We start from the raw sequence: 22063 nt of genomic DNA, 5'->3' as shown, positions 1-22063 counted from the left end.
CACATGAGGTTTATTTGGGATAGGCCGGTACCGGGGTCGATCTCGTGACCATGTTGGCCAGAGGAGTTTGACCCAGGGGTCGATCTCGTGACCATGCTGGCCAGAGTTCCACGCCAAACACAAGAAGTGTGGGGTATTTAAGAGAAAATCCAGAAGCTGGGGGCGGAGAGATGGTTACCAAGGAAACAGAACATAAACAGTGGAAACTTTCAGAGGGACCTGACCCAAGGTATTCAGTTAGGGAGGGGAACACATTCATTCTAGGAATGTAATCTTCATCTACTGGTCGACAGGGTGGAGAGTCTCATAAACCACTAGACCTTCATTCTTAGTTCCGCCCTCATTGTGGATCATTCAGGAGGGGCAGGTATCAGGAACCAGAGTCCTGAGGCTCTGAGTTCCTGGAACTGGCTATTTTATATTTCTGGCTGGCTACAGTGGCCCTCCATGTCCTTTTAGGTAAAGGTTATACACCATACATTTCTATTAGATGCCCTCATTTTAAATTCTAAGATTCTCCAGCCTTTCAATAGGGTGTGCTGAAAAACCCTATAAAAGGTGAGGGGGAGAAGAGCTACCCAGTCCCTGCCAGTCTCCATGGTTTGTTAACTAAGGGTCTGTTGTGTGCGGGCCTGGTGTTGTTTGTATTTTGATGCTAATTCCATTCTTCTGGGAGAGGCTATGGCCAAGGACTGAGTCACATATTCAGGTGACTTCTTGTGAAACCAATCCCCTAATTAATAAAGGAGCCAATCACTGGGCAAGTAGGAGGGACTTCTGGGTTGGATGGAGGAAGAGAGGAAGCAGAAGTTAGGTCCCTTTTGGACTGGGATAGCATGAGGACAAGATGTAATTACTAGTGTCTCCTGGTTTCAAACTCCGTCAGGAGTTGCCACTGGAGGATTTAGATTTAATAAAGACGTACAAGATTAGGATTTTAGTTGTGCCCCGCGATTGAGTTACCATTGTTTTTGAATAAGTCTGTGTGGTGTTTTTCTTCACAAGGCAGTTCAACTGGGTTCAGGAGAGAAAGATACGGTGGCTGGGACACAGAGGATGGCAGGCAGGCTGCCTGGGGACAGGACACAATCCAAGGATCCCTAGCTGGGTGGAACAAATGAAAGGTTCCAAGGGGCTCTGGGCTGGCTGGAATCGGGAAAGGAAAGCCGGGACAGGGCAGGTGGCTCCGTATCTTCTGCTGCCTTTGCAGCCCCGGTGCTAATGTAAAGCAGCACAATGCAGTGGACAGCTAGAAGCCAAAGCCAGAGCCACTAGGCAAGTAGCAGGATGCAGCTGCAATCAACTGCAGCAAACAGCATCCAGCCAGTGAGAACTGGAGCCTGGCTGGCTGGGCAGAGCCCAGGTCCAGCAACAGTGGTGCAGAGAGCAAACGCTCCCCTGGAGTGTTATAGATCGATAAGACACATGCTTCTTGGTGAAAGAACGTGTGCTCTTTATTCTTTATTGGTACTTCTAGGATAAGGTTGGCTCAGTCTGAGATGTTACGTATGTTTTATTTGCATGCAGAATGACACCAAGTGTTGTCCCTACATGATTGATTGTCATGGTCCTCCTAGTGGGGTGTTGGGATTACATGTTCCAGGACAGCCTGGCCAGGAGCTGGTTAATGTTCTCAATTATGAGATTTACTGGGGTTTTGAACCTGCTTCAACGTTACCAGTTCTTCTGTCTGGTGGGACGGTCCACTTGTCTCACAGTCCCTGCATACCACTGGTCCTCACACACAAAGCTGCTACTGTCTGTGAACCATGCAGCTTCTGCATTCAGCAGCAGCTAGTCCATTAGGTCTTCCCTGCGTCCATGCACCTGGCTTAGTATGACTGCACAATCACGTGTGGTGCCTCCAGATCCAGGTCTGGTAGCAGGGATGTGGGATTCAAGGCAGTGCTGGATAGAAAATGGATGCATGGAGGGGAGATATGAGGGGGGAGGGAGGAGGCTGGCTAGTAGCAAGCTTTGGAAGTGAGTCATGCATACATTGCTCATTCATCCATCTGGGGATTGAGAACTCCTTCAATGCATGAGGAGTAGTAATGCAAAGTTCTTGCCCCAGAGTCAGTTGGTCCACATCTTTGACTAGCAAGGCTGAGGCAGCAATAATTCTCAAATGAAGAGGCCACCGAAACAGCACAGGGTTTGCCACTGGGTAATTCCAGAGGCCTAACATTTGAGTAAAGGCTCCTTTAGTTATGCCTTTGCTTTCATCTATATATAGCTGGAAGGGTTGAACGTCAGGGAATCCCAGTGCAGGGGTCCATTAAGGCCTGTTTGGGTCTATTGAAAGTGCCTTCCTGGGTCTCCATCTATTAGAAGGGCTCCTTTTTCCTTGGTGACCTCATAGAGGGGCTTTGCCAATTCTGCAAAATTATGGACCCAAAGGTGGCAGAACTCTGCCAACTCTAAGAATTCTCTGACCTCCTGTCTTATGGTGGGTTTGGGGATCTTCAAAATGGTCTCTTTTGGGGCCTCCAATAAGCCATGACTGGCTACCTTTTAGGCTCCCATTACTGGCTACCTTTTAGGCTCCCAAGTATGTTACCTCTTGGCAGATTTCAGCCTACTTAGCTGCTGCCTGATAGCCTAATTTCCCCAGGGCCATTAGCAGGTCCTCAGTACTCCATTGACATTCTTCCTTGGTCTCTGCTGCCACCAAGAGGTCACCTACAGATTATTGCAAGAGGGTGGTATTAGGGTGTTCCTGCCTGTACTCACCCAAATATTAATGTAGAACCTCATCAAATACAGTTGATGAGTTCTTGAATCCTTGTGGCACTCTGGTCTGTTGTGCATAATTTTAAAAACACACTTGTTCCTTTGCCCAGGACTGTACTCTTGGCTTAGCTCCAAGACTGAGATCTAGCCAGCCAGTGCTACCTCCTTCCCAGGAGCTCAGCCTGCGCTCCCATCTCTCCTGCTTTAGCTCTGAGATTTCCTGCCACCAGCCTCACTTCCAATTTGCCGGTTCCTCCTGGCTAGTTTTGCCAAGCCACCAATGACCTCCCCAGCTGCTCTTTCTCCTCCTGGCAACCTTAGCCCTATGGATGGAAAACAGTAGACAGTTTTATATTTTAAAACTATCCAGATAACATAATGGCCGGGCAAAGAATCTCCTGCCCTAAACTTACCAGCTAACAGCTAGGTCCTGCCAACCTCCTCAGCCCCCACCCGTGGTGGAGGCTGCATGCCCTAGGTGCCTTGAGGCCTTACATGGTTTTTCATGTTTCTCCTTCCAAACCTGGCTGAAAAGACTTCCTCTCTCCCTGCATCCCTTCTCTTCCTCTTGGGATCCAGAAGTTCCACATTTCCCTTCACCCAGCAATTGGCTTCCACCGTCTTTATTGAAGCAATTAAGAACCAATTAGGGAACCAGATTTTAGTATCAGCTCCTCCCTCTGAACTGGTCCATATTAGTTGTCCATTGAGTCCTTTCTCTGGGTCTTGCTACTCAATGGCAGAGGTTGGCTCTGGGGGCATAAGGGCAGGCTAAAGAAATCTTTGAGGTCCAATACTGTAAACCAACTCTTGGAAGGTTCTAATAAATGCAGGAGGGTATATGGGTTTAGAACCATGGGATATGTCTATAACTCTCCTATTTACCTCTCTGAGGTCCTGGACTGGTCTATAGTCATTGGAGTTTGGTTTCTTGATGGGAAGGAGGCATATATTCCATGGGGATTGGCAAAGTACTACTATACCCAATTCCCTGAGCCTTCTGATATGAGGTATGATACCCACTTTGGCGTTTGGGGGCACTGGGTACTGTCGGCAGGAGTTGCCTCTGGTTTTCATTTCAATCTAAATTGGGGCCCTATGACCCACTAACCCTATTCCTCTGGTTTCTGCCCAAGCCAAGGGGAATTTGCTTAACCAAGTTGAGATCTCATTCCAGACAGCTTCCTCTTTGGTGCAATCTATATTTATCTTCTAGAGACAGGGTGCTTATGTGAATGGCACGCTCTCTGGGGTCTGTGGCAGAGGTCCCTTTGTGATCAAAGGAGATCTGAGCTCCTATCTTAGTTAGCAAATCTCTTCCCAAGAGGGGGTAAGAGCAGTCTGGTATGACCATGAAGGAGTGGAATGCCTGGCTCATTCCAAGATCCACTGTTCTTTGGGTAGTTCATGTATCCTGATTCATACCAATGACCACTTGAACCCATGATTTCTTTGAGGATAATTTGCCATGGGGCTGGGCTAGGGCTAAATGTTTTGCCCCTGTGTCTACTAAGAAGTTAATAGGTTTTTCCTCCACTTTAAGGGTTACATTGGGTTTGGAAGGGGGTTTGAACCCCATAGCCTCTAGTCACTAAGTTCTTCCAACTCGAGGACCTGCCTGTGCTCCCAGACTCAGCCCCTCTTTGGAGGTTTCTTGGGGATATCCTCGACCCATTTTCTTACAACATGCATATTCAATTTTGGGGGGGGCTTTTGTTTCCACTCTTGTTGGGGCCACTTAACCTTTTCTGGCTACATGATGGTGCAGTTGGTAGTGTTTCTTTTCCGGGGAATCTGCTGCTGTGGCCAGAAGTATCTTGGCCAAGTTGTAAGCTTGTCGCTCCCTGGCAGTGGTCATAGCTCGTGTTTCTCCTCAGTGTTTCTCTGTTGCTGTACACTTTCTCACCTACCACCAGCAACTCCTGCAGTCTCTTATCCCCTAGCCTATCCTCTGCAATTTGTGCCTGATTTCAGGGGAGGCCTGATTTACAAAGGCCATAATGACTGACTTATTCTCAAGTACCTCTGGATCTAGGGATGTGTAGGTGCAATAGGCCTCCTTAGTCCTTTCTAAAAAGGCTGCAGGTGATACTGTCTTTTCCTGCTGCACATTATGTACCTTGGCCAAATTAGTGGGTCGACACACAGCTGCCCTGAGACCTCCCATTAGTCTTCTTACCTTCTGCTAAGTTAAAATTCCAGTCTGATCTGGTCAAGAGAAAGCTTACATCAGTCATAGCTTAGTCAGTAGTAGGGGGGTCCCATTTGCTCCCAGGACCAATTTCTGGGCCTCATTTAAAATCCTCTCTTGGTCCTCAGTAGTGAAGAGGACCTGCAAGAGCTGTTGGCAGTCATACCAGGTGGGCTGATAGGTAAAAATGACAGAATCTAGTAAGTCAATTAATGCAGCTGGTTTCTCTGAGAACTCAGGTTTCTGGAGCTTCCAAGTACATAAATCACTAGCGGCAAAGGGACAGTACTGCATCAGTTGGTTCCCCTCATCATTTTGGGGGCCTATTGTCCTCAAGAGGAGAAGACTGGCTTGGCAGTGGGCAGTTAAGGCAGCTCTCATTGAGCTTTCCCTCAACCTCAAGTGTGAGGTGGACTCACCAAAGGAAGTCCTTGAGCTCCTCCTCCTGGGACCTTGTTTTGAGGCCCTGGATGACCCCCTAGTGGGGGTTGGTAAAGTGGGAGTGGGAAAAGGAGGTCTTCCTCAGTACCACCCTGCAAGACAGGATAAAGAGCGTCAGTAGGGTTAGTTTTAGCTTTTTGTTTCTCTCAGTTTTCCAGGGTGAGTATGGTGGTGCTTGGCTGCTATGGCAGCAGCAGTGACTTAAGCCATTCTGGTGGCTCCTGGACCAGCTCCTGCCAGGTGGTGATGTAGGGGACTTGGTCTGGGTATCTCAGTCATCCAAAAATAATGTCCTTGGTCCTAAAAATCATGAGCATGTGCCAAGTCCCCACTAGGAGCCAGCCAACAATGAAAATTGGCCATTTGTTCATGCAAAAAGCAGTTAGTTTGTCCTTAACAGATGTCCTTAACATCTAAGCCTAGACTTCTAGCCATAATTTTATAGTTCTTGAAATGGTCTAAGAACAAAGTTAAAGGTATGGTCTGAGCCTGTCCTACAGCATCAATCACAAAGTCAGACAGAGAGCAAACAGATGGATGGAAGACAATAAGACACTCAGTCTTCCAGGTGAATGGAGGCAAAAATGAAAGTGAGGCAATAGCCTTACGCAGGGTTGAAGGAGCAACCCGATTCATCTCAGGTCTATGAGGGGGATCCAATCTGCTACATGCGGGTCTGGGATATCTCCCAAGCCCCTTGGCCCTGGGGTCGTCTAGTGAGTCCACCCAGACTGCCTGCAGGCTACTCATATTAAGGGTGGAGTGCCAAGACGCCGAGACAGAGGACAAACATTCAGACACCTACCAGCCAGGTTTTGAGTCAAATGTTCCAGGGGTCCTGGGGGGAGAGGTGCTTGGGGATCCTGGACAAGCCCCTAAATGTTATGCCCAGATGCAAGGGTCCCCAAAGACCACCAGGAGTAGGACTCGTATAAAGCAAAGAGTCTTTATTCAAGCTGGAGCTTGGACCCTCATGCCCCTCTGACAAAGTAGGGTAGCAGAGAAGGCGCTAAGCACCTAAGGTTCGACCTTTTTATTTCAGGGTGAAGAACGTCTATCTACATAGATATAGAACGTTAGGTATTTTCTTGCGGGTGGCCCATATCTAGGGTGGTTCCTTCCTGGAACAGTTGTTTGGTTTTTTTTTTTTTTTTTTTTTTTAATAATTAGAATTTAACCCTAGGACAGGGCCTAGTGTATAAAATAGAAGCCGGGTTACAAGATGGAGTCTGTCTTGTCAAGTTGGGGCCCTTCAGTATGAAGGCATGAATTCCCTCCTATTGATGAAACATAGTAAGTAATAACTCGGGTTATCTACAGGAAAGTAGATTCTAATAGCAGAGAGGGTGGGTATCTGCCCAGCTCTCGTGTTGTTTAAGATTTACAAAGGTTGTGTGTGTGTTTTATCCAGGAACTAAATGGTCAAAGACAGGTAGTAATCTGGGTCCAGATTAAATAATTTGTCCAACAAAAGTGAAATACTGATGTATCAAAACTATCCTCACATTTCTCAACTGGAGTTTTTAAACCAGTGGTTCTCAACTTATGAAGCATAACCCCTCTGGCTAACTTCCATCTCCAGGCATATTTACCTTATGATTCATAACAGTAGCAAAATTACAGTCATGAAGAAGCAACAAAAATAACTTTATGGTTGGGGGTCACCACAACATGAGGAAGTGCATTAGAAGATTGAGAACCATTAAACAGCTCCCAAAGTCTGACTCCGTGTCTTCCTTCCCACTACTATATTCCACAGATAATCTTTCAATACAAATGTGACCAGTGCCTTAAGTACCAACGTATAATTCATAATATCAGACACTTTGACACTTTACTCGTCTATTTTCACTTTGCCTTTCTTCCTGGGAAACTTAAATCAACTCAGGCCTTAGTTTTCAGATCTCTTCCTTTAAGGAAAGTGTTCCTGATTCCTTCTGGTCATATAATTATATAATCCTGTGCCCTGCTGTTAGGAACATAACTCAAAAATCATTCTCTGGAGCCGGGCGGTGGTGGCGCAAGCCTTTAATCCCAGCACTTGGGAGGCAGAGGCAGGCGGATTTCTGAGTTCGAGGCCAGCCTGGTCTCCAGAGTGAGTTCCAGGACAGCCAGGGCTACACAGAGAAACCCTGTCTCGAAAAAAAACAAAAACAAAAACAAAAAAAAAAAAAAAAATCATTCTCTGTAGCTTAGAAACCATTTTGGGTGACTTGAAATAATGCAATGTATGTGCGATAGAAAAAGTTGGCCACCAGGTGGCTCTGCTAAGACCTAGAAGCAAACCACTAGCTGGCCACCTGGCAACCCAGTTACCAGCCCAGCCCAGGACGGGCCTGACATGCTTAAAAACAAAAACCTAACCCCAAGGTGGTGGTAAGATAGTGAAATGTATCATTTCAGAGCCCAATGAAATGATACAAAGGTTGGAACTTTGAGATTGTTCTCTAGGATTGCACTGCTGTGCTCCCTGGACATAGCATTTCTAGCCTGTGTGTTGATATCCCATCGGCAAGAACGAGAAAGTATTCAGCTGTTTTATTGTAGCAGTTTCTCCAATACTGTCTGATCAGTATCTTCTCGTTCAATTACTCAGAAGCTCAGCTATTCAGAGGTGCCGCTACTTGAGTATTGTTTTCTTACTGTTGGCACTAAGTATGATACTTTGTTTGGAATAAGTGAATCCAAATGAAGTAGTCCTGTTAGTGAACAAATATTTTCATGTATCCGAGCCAGGTTCATTCCTTTCCCTTGTCATTTTCTCTGTATAAGTCCCCTTTTCGTTTCTTTCTTTTTTTTTTCTTTTTTTGGTGTGGTGTGGTGTGGTGTGGTGTAGTTTGGTTTGGTTTTTCGAGACAGGGCTTCTCTGTGTAGCCCTGGCTGTCCTGGAACTCACTCTGTAGACCAGGCTGGTCTCGAACTCAGAAATCCGCCTGCCTCTGCCTCCCAAGTGCTGGGATTAAAGGCGTGCACCACCACCGCCTGGCCCCTTTTCATTTCTTTATTTCATTAGTTGTATGATCCTATTTACTCATTCAGGCTCATTCCGTCCTCCCTCAAGCCCTTGAGATCCCTTTGCATCGCAAGAGAACAGGTGTGCGCTTTTCCTCAAGCGAATCCATTTTCATTCCCTCAGAGTAGCTAGACTAACAACATTAAGAGTGACATAAAACACCACGCAACCGTACACTTGGGGACACTGCCCTAAACTTCCAGACGTCTAGCTCATACCTGTCTCTCCAGCAGGAGGCGAGAAGTGGCGTGCTCTGCATCTGGTCCCTTCCCCCGGAAACGGAAACGGAAGAGCGGAGGAAAGCCTCGGAACCCACTGTCGGAGGGGGGAATCTGTTTTTTTTTTTTTTCTGGCCTGTAGCCCGAGTCAACGGGCTTGCGGCGCCGGCGTTCTTGGCGACTCGGCTCTCCATTGGTCTCTTTGGGCACCGCCCACCGGCGGGCCGGGATTCGGTGAGGTGCGCGCGACTCCCTTCCCCTGCTGGGCTCCGAGGTTCGGTTGGTGCCGGTCGGAGCTTTCCCTAGACGCCGGCCTCCCCAGGCCGTTCTGGGGTGGCCTGCGGCGGCGGGAGTCCTGGCTGGCCGCGCGCCTGGGCCTCGCGGCCGTTCTCCCTCCCGCCGGCGCAGACCCGAGAGGTGAGTCCCGAGATGCCCCTGCTACAGCCGCGGCTCCCTGCGCGCTTCCCCCGGACACCCGTGGCCTTGCTGCTCGCCCACGGTGGCGGGAAATGATGAGGCCGTTGAGCGCAGGCAGGGGGATGCTGGGGAGCAGTCCCTCTGGGGTACCTCACCTGGGAGAGGCGCTGTCTGGCGAAAGCCAAGTCTGTCCTGTGGCGAGAGGGTCTCCTGCACGAACCATGCCTGCTTTCCGGCTAACTCGGCCTTTTATTTGGAAAGAGAATTATAAAGAACTGTTAAAAAAAAAAAAAAAAGGGCAGCGTTCTGCCAGAGGAGAGGGAATTCTGAGGGCTGTGGCCCAAGGAATCGCGGGATAGAACGACTGCTGAAGTCTGTTCTATAGTTCCAGCCGGGTGTCCGTCCCTAAAGGGTCTCCTTGGGACAATGCTTGGTTTTAAAAAATGTGTTTACTCCCAGAGGAAAGTGTGTGGCTGCCAACTCTTGGTGTTGCCTTCTAGTTGACTGTGAAGAGAATTGACCCTTTAGCCCTATAGATAACCACTATAAGTTACAGATGCTCCCTATGAATAGCTGTATTTCGTTGGTTGACTGTGGGTGTGTGCATTAGTGTGGATGTTGGTGCATATGTGCAGGTAGTGTGTGTTAGTTTTAGATGTCTTTCTGGATCGCTCGTAACTGAGGCTGGGTCTTACTGAGATCTGGTCCCTGTTGGTTAGCCAAGCTTGCCTCAGGAATTCCCCCCCTCCCCCATTCTCCGCCTCCCCAGTTCTGAGCGCTCCTCACCTTTTAAATGGCTACAAGGATCTCAGCTCCCATTCTGACGCTTGCTAGACGAGTGCTTTTATCTACTGAGCTGCCTAGTCAGCCTCCCATATTGACGTTTTATTGTGTACTTGTTTTTTTTTTTAAAAAGATTTATTTATTATCATATGTAAGCATACTGTAGCCTTCTTCAGACACACCAGAAGAGGGCATCAGATCTCATTACCGATGGTTGTGAGCCGCCATGTGGTTGCTGGGATTTAAACTCAGGACCTTCGGAAGAACAGTCAGTGCTCTTAACCAACAAGACATCTCTCCAGCTCCCTATTGTGTACTTATTGTGTTAGGTAGTGTTTTTCTGAGGAACTGTGGAAAAGAAGGGGACATTCTCTTATGAGGTCTTGACAGAAATGTCAAGTGAGGTGATTTTGTTTGTATTACATAAGATATCTTAAAAATCGGAGATGTTATATAAATACAAACAAGGCTGAACAGGCATATCCAGCCTTTTTAACATTTCGATTCAATGTTGCTGTTATTTACAAAGTTCCTGGTTGAGAACATCACAATACAGTTAATTTTTTTTTTTTTTTGCAAAAAGCACTCGTAGTGTTTAAGTACATTTACAACAAGGATTCATGGCTGTCCTTGACCACATTAGGCGGCTCACCTAGTGATTAAAATACTAGATCTGGGAATGGGACATAGCTGTGATCCCACTACTCTTAAAATGAGTTCAAAGCTGGCTTGTATTATAAAGTAAGACCCTTTCAAAAAGTAAACTAAGGGACGAGGGGTGCAATACAGTTGATGAAGCGCTTGGCGTAGCCACAGCTCCACCCCAGCACTGCACATGGTAATGATAGCGACAAGGGCCTGTTCCATAGCACGTGGGAGGTGGAAGCAGAATCAGAAGTTCAAGTTATCTTTGACTACGTGGTTGGAGGCCTGGCCAGTCTGGGAGTCATGGGATAATAGTTTTACACACACACACATACACACACACACACACACACACACAGAGTAAAAGAAAATATACCAGGTATTAGAGAGATGGCTCGGTTGGTAAAGTGCTTGCCTTACAAGCATGACAACCTGAGTTCAATCCCTAGAACCTACATTTAAAAAAAAAAAATGGTGACAGGGAGCTTGCAGTCCTAGGGAGGCAGAGACAGGTGGTTTCTGGGGCTTGTTGGTCAACCAGCCTAGTCTACAAGTTCTAGGCTATTGAGAGACCCTGTGTAAAATAAGACTAGTGACTCCTAAGGAGTGAGACACCACAGGTTGTCCTCTGACCTCTGCATTTACACGTACACAATAAACCACCATAGGGAAATGGCCTGTGATAATATTTAGCAACCTAGAATATTTTTATAAAAGTCTTTGAAAACTCACTCTCAAGAATTATTTATCTTTTGCTAATGAAAATTAGGTAATGTTCTTCTCTGTAGTCTGACCCTCCCCCACACTTTCTCTCCTCACATTGCCTTGAAGTTCAGAGCCAAATGTTTTGTTTTGTGATGACGTGTTATGAGTAGTTTTCAGAGAGAGTTAGATTTTTATCCAGTGGCAGGAAGTACTTTACAAAGTAAGTCTTCAAGGTAATGCACCATGAAGCTTTGAGTGAAGCTCTTCCTGAGAACAATGTGGGCTTCAATGTAAAGAACGTGTCCGTCAAAGATGTTAGATGAGGCAGTGTTGCTGGTGACAGCAAAAATGACCCACCCATGGAAGCAGCTGGCTTCACTGCTCAGGTGGTTATCCTGAGCCATCCAGGCCAAATTAGTGCTGGCTACATTCCTGTTCTGGATTATCACACAGCCTACATAGCATGCAAGTTTGCTGAGCTTAAAGAAAAGATTGATCATCGTTCTGGTAAGAAGCTGGAAGATGGCCCCAAATTCTTGAAGTCTGGTGATGCTGCCATTGTTGATATGGTCCCTGGCAAGCCCGTGTGTGCTGAGAACTTCTCTGATGATCCTCCACTTGGTCATTTTGCTGTTTGTGACAGTTGCTGTGGGTGTCATCAAAGCTGAGGACAAGAAGGCTGCTGGAGCTGACAAAGTCACCAAGTCTGCCCAGAAAGCTCAGAAGACTAAATGAATATTATCCCTAACACCTGCCACCCCAGTCTTAATCAGTGGTGGAAGAACACTCTCAGAACTGTTCGTCTCAATTGGCCATTTAAGTTTAATAGTAAAAGAGTGTTTAGTGATAACAATGCATCGTAAAACCTTCAGAAGGAAAGAATGTTTTGTGGACCATTTTTTTGTGTGTGTGGCAGTTTTAAGTTATTAGTTTTCAAAATCAGTACTTTTTAATGGAAACAATTTGACCAAAAATCTGTCACAGAATTTTGAGACCCATTAAAGCAAGTTTAAAAAAAAAAAAAAACCAAGGTAAATGAAAAAGGAATAAGCTATGTAATCAACTGGTCAGGAATTTAAGAATCAGTCAAAACTGGGTCTCTAAATTGTGTGAGTGTTGGTGAATCATTCAATATTTAACCAACAAGTTTACTTATTTATAAAGTAGAGTAATTGCACACATACACAAAAATGTACTTGACTCATTCTTAGTTTCTGAGGTATCTAAAGGTACCTGATATAGTATCTCACATAATGTATCAAAACAACAAAAACCCTTTTTAAAAGCATTTTTTTAATTTTATTTATTATATGTAAGTACACTTCATATACACTTCTTCAGACACCCCAGATGAGGGCATCACATCTCATTACGGGTGGTTGTGAGCCACCATGTGGTTGCTGGGATTTGAACTCAAGACCTTTGGAAGAGCAGTCAGTGCTCTTAACCACTGAGCCATCTCTCCAGCCCACAAAAACCCTTTTTATTCAAGTGTAAATTGTTAGTTTCTTTATACAGATATCATATAGATGTATTACACATTTTGTCTAATATACTCTATTTATAAAATGACCCAAGAAGGACATGGTTTGTTAGATATGGTTCTGACTCTATGGATGAAATAGTTATTATTTTTCCCTACAAAATATAACCTCTTAGAGCTCCCAGGGTTAAATTAGAATACTTGTAAAGAGCTAGGTTTGAGCTGGGCGGTAGTGGCGCACACCTTTAATCCTAGCACTTGGGAGACAGAGGCAGGCGGATTTCTGAGTTAGAGGCCAGCCTGGTCTACAGAGTGAGTTCCAGGACAGCCAGGGCTATACAGAGAAACCCTGTCTCGAAAAACCAAAAAAAAAAAAAAAAAAAAAAAAAAAAAAAAGAGCTAGGTTTGGTGGCACTTACTTATAATTCCAGCACTTGAGAGGCAGAAGCAGAATTTTGAACTCACAGCTAGCCTTGGCTACATAACAACACTATAGCAGAAAACAAAATTCATAGTGAGTGTTTAGCTTTCTTCTCTAACCTACCTCTTACCAGTCTAGATGTTTTTCTCAGTCTAATGTTCTTTTAGCCTATTACTATTTTGTTCTCTTCTTGCCACCATAGCAGTTTTAGCTTCATGAGAATAATTATCTGCACATCATGCTGTTAGTTAAAACTCTTCTCTTTGGGAGGGGGTGGTTTCCTTCACCTACCAGCTGATCTTGACTGACTTCTAGTTACAGGTGACTGGATGTTCAAGCTGCAGAATGCATAGCGCCTTACAAGGTAAAAGAAAAAGCCATTAAATTGCGCTGGCTATTAAACAAAAATTTAGGAATATTTATCTGTGTAATGAGTAAATTATGAGAGATAACCATTAAGTTTTGGTGTTTATTTTGGGGGATTATTTGTTTGTTTGTTTTTGTTCTGTTTTTCCGGAAGGAAAGGTAAAACTGGGATTTCTGAGAGCATGTCAGAACCGGTTTGGTTTTCTGTTGCTGTGGTAAAAACCATGACCAAAAGCAAGCTGGGGAGGGAATGGCTTGGCTGGCATGTCTCGATCTCAAGCCCTCATGGAGATACATACAAGTGGAATACAACCCCACCTTTAAAAAATGATAACTGAATATGTGTGTTCATTTCACAGATAAGTTTCATTGACTTGACCATTGGTGTGGCCCCTTCATCTCATTGACTTACTGGTTTTGTTTAGGTTGGCCACAATGAGCACAACGCAATTAAAGGAAGCCAAGGTGCCCAGTGTTCAGTTCGTGGGAGACGATGATGTTCTTAGTCACATTCTGGATAGAGAAGGAGGTAAGCGCGATTGTACAGTTGAAGAGATGCTTGTGCATCATGTTGTTCTTAAAAACATTACAATGCACAGTATTCACTCTAGTAGGACTGCTCTGCGTTTCAGGCTGCTTCCTTTGAAGTTTAACTGTAAGTCAGTATAGAACCGTAACTCATATGAAATGCTTAGTAGCGGCAGAGAGTAACTACCCATCCACTCTGAGTTCAAGGGGTAGTTAATTTAGTGGGTACTTAATTTAGTTCCATATTTTTTCTTAATGTTTGTGGGTTTTTTGCCTACCTGTATGTCTATATACCACATGTGTGCCTAGTGCCCACGGAGGCCAGAACAACACATTGGAATGAATACCCTAGGGCTAGAATTACAGACACTTGTGAGCCACCATGTAGGTACTAGAAACTGGACCTCTACTAGAGCAGCAAGCGCTCTAGTGCTGAGCCATCTCTCTATCCTGTGACTTAGTACTTTTAATGAAAGAGAAAGCATTGACTTCCCCCACACCTTTATGTACTGACCATGCGTTTAGTGTAGTCTGTCTGCTGACACACATGTAACATGCGCATGGCTGTCAGAGGACAAGTCTCTGGAATTGGTTCTCTCCTTCCACTGTGCTTCCATTAGGCCGCGTGGTGCACATTTCACCCACCAAGCAGCCATCTGGATAACTCTAATATAATATTTAGAAAGAATTCACGCCCCCTGTGTCCTAATGTTTTGTATGTTTTTACAGGAACTAAATTAAAGAAGGAGAAGGCTCAGCTTTTGGTCAATCCCCGGAAAGTAATAAAGAAGGCAGAATGTGAGTTGGAGAAAAGTGACCTGGAAGTGTTGGAGGATCAAAACTACGTGGAAGTCTTGGGAAGAGATATTCAAGGTATCCAATTGGGGTGACACACATCCAGCTTTAGGCTAGTAGCTCGAACTGCTTTCAGAATGCACAAAAATAACTCCGTATATTGCAGAGTCATATAGTAGAGTTGTATGTCGAATCTAAAGGCACTTCTTTCAAGTTGTTTGTTTTGGTGCATTTTTTAAGGTCTGATTTTTTAATTATGTGTGTACAAATGTGCCAGTGCCATTGGAGGCCAAAAAAGGGCATCAGCTAGGTTTATAGGTGGCTGTGAGTCTCCCAGAGTGGTTCTGGGAACTGAACTCAGCTCTTCTACAAGAGCGGTACATACTCTTAACTACTGAACCATCTCTTCAGACCCCAGCAATTTTTTTTTTTATTAAAAAAAAGAGAAATAACCAGTCCTTGGTCTGTGATCCTCACCAGCCCAGCCTCCTGAGTGGTTGTGATTATGGACATATTCTGTCATGCCACAGGCAGGCATATTGTTGCTTTTAGAGGAGAAAAGATTTATTTCAGTTCACCGATTCAGAGGATTCAACCCATGGTTTCTTGGGGCCATGCTGTTGGGCAGGCCTTAGTCTGTGATTGCTTGGTCCAGTGCTCTAAGGTGGAGCATTGTGGGGTTGGAGTTGGCAGCGTGTGCAGAGGAGAGCTCTTCCCTTCTTGGAGTTAGGGAAGCAGAGGACAGGGACATTTGAAAGTCGCTTACACATTAGGTCATTGTATTGTTTCCTGGGTTTTCTCTGTAGATGGAGGAAAATTCTAAGTAGTGTTGCTCTCACCAAGGCATGCTCATGGTGTTAGTGGTGGTTTTTTATTGCTGTTGGTTTGGGTTTTTTGTTTTTGTCTTGTTTTGTTTTGTTTTGAGGTCAGCCTCAAACTCACTGAGATTCTCCTGCCTCTTTTTCCTGAGTACTGAGATTAAAGTCATTTACTACCAGGTTCAGCTCCTGAGAGCAACTATTGAGTAACTATGGCATCTTTATTTACCATTCAGAATTAATTGGGGTCAAGTTCCCAAAAGCTACATGCAGACCCTCTCGTGCAAACAGTTTTAAGGGACACAATTATTAAAATATAAACAGCTACAATTAATCTGTTCCCTGTTCTTAGAACCAGTGGGTATTCTAGTCTTTTGCTATATTTTTGTGTTAAATCTTTAGATACATTCATTATTTCTTTAGAAAACTTCATAAATAAAAGAGGATATTATTCTAACATATCCAGATGGAGTCATCATTTTTAAAATTATTTTGAAATAATCTTTTTTGCAGTACTGGGGATAGATCACAAGCTCTCGTACATGCTGGGCAGATGCTTTTCCATTGATCTAGACCACAGCCCTCTTATATCTTATTCTTTCCCCTTCATCCCCCTGACCTGGAACTCAAAAAGATTCACCTGCTTCGGGCTCCCCAGTTCTGAGATTAAAAGACTACACAACCATGTCCAGCATAAATGTTTTTCTCCCTATTATTTGCCAACACATATTTAAAGGTAGAGAGAGATGTTCTAGGTAATATGTAGAAAGTAACATTTTCTGCATTTATCTTAGTCTTTTTATAAACCTGATTTGAGAATTTTTTTAATTACCTTTCTTTTGTTATCTATCTATCTATTTATTTGTGGTGTTTTTAAGGGTTTCTCTGTGTAGCTGTGGCTAGTCTAGAACTCACTTTGTGGACCAGACTGGCATGGAACTCACAGAGGTCCTCCTGCCTCTGCCTCCAAAGTACCTGGAATTAAAGGAATGTGCCATTACATCCTGGCTGACACCTTACTCTTCTTACATGGTTGCTGGGATTTGAATTCTGATCCTCATGATTACATAAAAACATTCTTTTTTTTTTTTAGATTTATTTATTATGTATACAATGTTTTGCTTGCATGTATGCCTGGATGCCAGAAGAGGGCACCAGATCCCATTACAGATGGTTGTGAGCCACATATGTGGTTGCTGAGAATTGAACTCAGAACCTCCGGAAGAGCAGTCAGTGCTCTTAACCACTGAGATATCTCTCCAAGACCCTAGGAAACATTCTTAACTGTGGAACTTTTCCCCCAGCTCTCTTTGATCAGAACAGAAAACACACTAGTTTCTTTGTTAAAAAACAAAGAAACAAAAATGAAGGCTTAAAAGTCATATTTACGCCGGGCGGTGGTGGCGCACACTTTAATCCCAGCACTTGGGAGGCAAAGGCAGGCGGATTTCTGAGTTCGAGGCCAGCCTGGTCTACAGAGTGAGTTCCAGGACAGCCAGGGCTACACAAAGAAACCCTGTCTCAAAAATCAAAAAAACAAAACAAAAAGTTATGTTTAATTTGTTTGTTTTCTGTGTTCAAATGTGGAGTTCAGAGAGCAACTGGGGGAAGTTGATTCTCCCCTTTCAACATGTTAGTTCCAATGATCAGAGTCAGGTTGGCAGACTTTGTGGTGGCAGGTGCTTCTGCCCACTGAACCATCCTGCTAGCCTAAGTTTTAAAACACAGAGGGACATTTAACAAAGGATTTTTTCTTTTCCTGCATTGCCATTTTGAGACTTGTTATCATGTAGCCTGGCTGGTTTTGAACTACTGATCATCTTGTCTCCTCCTCATAAGTGCTAGAATTGCAGGCATATACCTCCACATCTGGCTCTAACACAGAATTTTTAGGAAGAGTAAGAAAAGAAAAAAAGTCTGTTCACTAAGAACATTTTCTGTGGTATGTCCCCAAGGGTTTATGCACTAGAAGTGTGGTGATGTTGGGAACAGACAAGGTCTAGTTGGAGTTAAGTCAGCTGAAGCATGCTGCCTTAAGAGACACAGCATTGAAGTGGCTCCTAATAGACTGAACAGTGCTATACTTACCATTTGAATGAATTAAGATAGTTCTTGCAAAAACAGGCTGTAATTTAAAAAAAAGTGTGCCTTCTGGGTGACTCTCAAGCTTCTTGACTTTCTATATGGCACAACCAAGGGGACCTTTATCAAGGAGCTCATGCTAGCTCCATGTCCAGGAAGAAAGAGCACCTTTTATTTATGAAGTTACTTACTTCAGAGATTTTTTTTTTTTTTTTTTTTTTAATGGATATGCGAGTGTGCTGAGGGCATTGGATCTGCTGTGGGCTAGCGGATGCCTGTCGGTGTGGGGAGTCCAAGTCAGAGTCTCTGGAAGAGGAGGAAGCATTTTAAACCACTCACCCATTTCTCCAAGTCAGGTTTTGTTTTGCTAGGATAAGAGAACTAGTGTAGACAGACTTTACGTCCAGTGTTGGTCCTTTTACAGCTTATAGTTTTACCTGTGTGATTTAGTTCTCACATTAATCTCTCCAGTCTGGAGGAAAATCTATAAATAGCATGTTTCTTGTGGTGACATTTAAATGAACAAGATCAGCCCGTTTTCCTTGTGTGTGTGAAAATATTTTGAATATAAATATCTGATGGTAAGCTTTTATGAAAGGTAGTAAGGGTATAATTTTTAGATTTTAGCTATTTAAAGCTTTATCTTTTTTCTGAACCTTTTTCCTCAGTGCATGTTACATTTTCTTTTTCAGAATCCTTGGGAAACGGCTCTGCTGTAGATGGTAGGAATAAGGTTTATTCCTTTCAACAGAGAAAACACCCTGAAGAGATGACTAAATTGGGTATGTTACTGTCTGTCTTCTATAGTCACTATAGACTAACACCACAATCACCGATTCTCGTCTTCTTAAAAGAATGATGATGAAAGCAGTGCTTCTTAGAAGTTAGAGAAGGAGACATCTCCTTAAAGAATAATGCCATTCACTGATGTGATGTCATACACCTAGAATTCCAGCACTCTAGACACAGAGACAGGAGTATCACAAGCTCAAAGACATCCTGAGCTGCTGTCACTTAAAAAGAAAGTCATACACACACATACACATAAAATAACAGAAGTTGTTATTACTGACCAAGTACTATATAGGCCAGGGTCAATGCATTGTGTAATATATATTTCTGTTTGCCTGTCTATCTAGAGGAGCCTATGGTGTGTATTGAAATTACAGACAAATTGCAGAGCCAGGTTTAGATTTCAAAGCGTATACCATTCTGTTTCTCTCAAGCGTCCATTACGTTACTTACAAGCTATAGTGGTTGCTCAAAGTAGAAAAGCACTCGGGTTGAATCATGGAAGGTGGTGATGCCAATCCTTGAAAATCAATAGAAATTACTTTACTTCCCTTCTCGCTGTTCCCTTTGCACTTAATATTAGATAGAAAGGTGGAAGTGGTGGCATGTACCTGTAATTCCAGCTATTCAGGAGGCCTAGGCAGGAAGACAGTAGTCTTGAAGGTTAACCTGAGCAGAACAGTGGGAGCCTACCTTAAAACGCCCATTTTTTGTCCATATGAAACCAAAAGGACCTCAGCTAGTCTCAAGATTGGTATGACACTGTGTTGATAGACAGTTTTCCTTCCCCTGCCTTCCATCCAGTGAATCAGAGCCTTTTAATCCAAATGTTAGAGTTTCTGGAGAGGAGCACAGACTGAGCCACACGCTCACCTAGAACACTGTAAAGGATGAGGGTTGTGAAGACGAGAGGGGTAATCACAGAGCTGCAGGCATCCAAGAAGGCAGCGTCAGTGGGCCCCAAGCAGAGGAGTGATTTCAAGGAAAATACTGGTTTTAAGTTTTTATATCAGTGTATGGGATTATACATAATAATGGGCTTCATCATGCCATTTCGTACATGTATGTCGTATTTCACCACATTACCCTTTCTTGCTCCTTCTCATTCCTGATGATTCCTCCCTTTTCCCAATTAGTTCCCCTAATACTCTAATCAATCACTCTCCCCCTCCCTCCCACTAATGAATATAATTAAGGTTATTTACGTGGTTGAGGATTATTTAGAAAACTGAGTAGCTTACCAGTGGCTACAGCACTGAACAAAGTCTCTTCCTCCCCTAGTGATTACCTGTAGATTCTTGGGGACAGATGGGGCCTTGTGAGCTCTCCACACTAACTCTTAACTGCCTATAAACCGTCAGGAAGCATCAGGACTCTGTGAGCCCCTGCTCATGGAGCATCTTGTCATGCATGAAGACAGCATGGCGCTGCTCTCTGCCCTTCCCTCCAGCGCTTCCTTCTTTCAGAGATGGTACCTGAGCTTTGGAGGAGGGGGGACTTTGACAGCTGAGCATTGAGTGCACTTATTGCTGTTATTTAGGCCCCTTATACATCCCTGTAAGAACCACTGTCTACTACAAAAAGACCCCTCTCTGACAAAAAGCAAAGGAAGGCTCAAAAAACAAATAAACTATAACAACAACCACAAACCATGCAATGACTTACAGATCAGGAAATTGAGAAAGAGAAATGCTGTGGAGCTTTTGAGTATCTTAGCTAAATTTCAAGAAGATAAATATGGTAACAGAGATAGTAAGTGCATATAGATCAGTAAGATGGCTAAAATTTAAATACAGCTATAGTTTCTCCATTTAAAGACTAAAAGAAGTAGGCTGGTGAAATGCTTCAGCAGCTAAAAGTATGTCGCGCCTTTGCCAAGGACCTAGGGTTGGTAACCAGCACCCTGGTCAGACAGCTCACAAACACCACAACTCTAACTGTGAGGTTTCAGATCCCTGGGCATTGTAGGTGTCAGTACTCCATACATATATAATTACATAATTAGAAATGATGAAGACAAATCATAAAAAGAATAAGAGGAGTAAGATAACTTGATTAATATGTACCTTTGTATGAGTCCTACATTTAGGGATGGAAATCTGTTCCCTCATGTAGGCTCCACCTGCCTGTCACAGTGTGAGAGTGTAAGTATCATTGAAACAAAGATTAGACGTTTTATTTAAGATATTCACCTAAAGGCCAAACACTTCATCTAGTACTTACACAAAGAAGCAGCTGTCTGGTCAACACCATATTTTACTCATCACTCCTGTGTGCAGAATTTTAAAACAGAACTTTAATCACAGACAGTTTTTACTTGGTGTTTAGATCCCAGCTTGTTCCCCTTGTATGGCCTAAGGAGGTTGTGGCTGTAATGTATGTGATGAGGAAAGGAGGGAGGGCAGGGCATAGTGCACGCCTATATTCCCAGCACTCAAGGCAGAGGCAACAGATCTCTGAGGTCGAGTCCAGCCTGGTCTGCAGAGTGAATTCCAGGACAGCCAGGGCTACACAGAGAAACCCTGTCTCAAATCAAACAAAGAAAAGAAATAAGAGAGAAAATGATAAATATGCCAAAGGAGAAAAGAAGTAGAAAGTGTAAGCTGTTGGTAGGGATTCGAGAAAGTCTTTCTGTTTTGCTGTTAGAGAATTTGCATATAGTTGAGAGATTTAGATGCTAGGAAGAAGTTAGATAGCTCAGCAAGTAAAGACATTTGCCACAAAACATGACAAACTGAATTTGATCTCCAAGACCCTCATTTTGGAAAAAGAAAACTAACTTCTCTGACTTCATATACACACTGCCCCCCCCCATACAAATGAGTGAATGTTGAAACTGCCTGCAGTTTCATTAACTGTGTTCTCTCAGGGGAAGGACCAAAGGACCTGAAATAGAGGGTTAGAAATGCAAGAGAGGGGAGTAACTGGGACCAGCGGGACCAGGCACACAGGAACTCCGCCAGCCCAGTGACTCAGGTTCCTTCTGGTCTGTCTGGGTTAGTGTTCTGAGCAGACCTTGGGCACAAGATCTGCAGCCACTCCCACAACACACAGAGAAAGCTGCACTTCCAACAAGCCCAGCACCCCACAGGATCACAGAGACAGCTTGACTCTGAGGAGTTCTGACACAACCAGGATCAAAGGAAGGACAGGCTCCAGTCAGATTTAGCAAGGGCAGGTAGCACTAGAGTTAACAAGATGGCAGGGAGCAAGCATAAGAAAATAAACAACAAAAACCAAGGTCAGTTGCCATCATCAGAACCCAATTCTCCCACCATAGCAAGTCCTGGACACACAATCACACTGGAAACGCAAGATTCAGATATAAAATCACTTATCATGATGATGATACAGGACCTTAAGAAAGACATAAATAGCACCCTCAAAGAAATACAGGAGAACACAGGTAAAGAGCTAGAAGCTCTTAAAGAGGAAACACAAAAATCCATTAAAGAACTACAGGAAAACACAGTCAAGCAGGTGTAGGAAATGAGCAAAACCATCCAGAAGCTAAAAATGGAAATAGAAACAATAAAGAAATCAAAAAAAGAGACAACCCTGAAAATACAAAACCTAGGAAAGAAATCAGGAGCCACAGATGCAAGCATCACCAACAGAATACAAGAGATAGA

The 22063-nt window shown here is 43.9% G+C and overlaps 1 protein-coding gene, 1 long non-coding RNA gene and 1 pseudogene across 10 annotated transcripts in view; 2 read left to right on the top strand and 1 right to left on the bottom strand.

Annotated features, from left to right (window-relative positions):
* LOC116088465 overlaps positions 1-8709 on the bottom strand; it is a 31466-nt gene extending 22757 nt beyond the window's left edge. For both annotated transcript variants that reach the window (XR_004117902.1, XR_004117901.1), the window contains exons 1-2: positions 8597-8709; positions 5344-5457 (exon numbers count right to left, since the gene is read on the bottom strand). This is a non-coding gene — a long non-coding RNA (uncharacterized LOC116088465). The remainder of the gene's footprint in view (positions 1-5343; positions 5458-8596) is intronic.
* Orc2 (origin recognition complex subunit 2) overlaps positions 8664-22063 on the top strand; it is a 48355-nt gene continuing 34955 nt past the window's right edge. Inside the window, exons 1-5 of one of the 7 annotated variants that reach the window (XM_031367573.1) lie at positions 8664-8830; positions 13366-13414; positions 13842-13945; positions 14674-14817; positions 18332-18421. In XM_031367573.1, coding sequence (XP_031223433.1) covers positions 13852-13945; positions 14674-14817; positions 18332-18421 — 328 coding nt within the window. In that variant the 5' untranslated portion in view covers positions 8664-8830; positions 13366-13414; positions 13842-13851. Of the gene's footprint in view, positions 9014-13365; positions 13415-13841; positions 13946-14673; positions 14818-18331; positions 18422-22063 lie in introns of all 7 variants that reach the window. The other 6 variants (XM_031367572.1, XM_031367571.1, XM_031367570.1 and 3 more) reach the window with 6 other exon arrangements.
* Positions 11348-12162, top strand: LOC116088463 (annotated as a pseudogene). Its single transcript, XR_004117900.1, has one exon. The product of XR_004117900.1 is annotated as an elongation factor 1-alpha 1 pseudogene (transcript).

Source organism: Mastomys coucha, unplaced genomic scaffold (genome assembly GCF_008632895.1).
Source record: "Mastomys coucha isolate ucsf_1 unplaced genomic scaffold, UCSF_Mcou_1 pScaffold14, whole genome shotgun sequence".
NCBI classification, from domain to species: Eukaryota; Metazoa; Chordata; class Mammalia; order Rodentia; family Muridae; genus Mastomys; species Mastomys coucha.
Note: the sequence above shows the minus strand (reverse complement) of the source record. Positions and strands in the feature narration are given on the sequence as shown.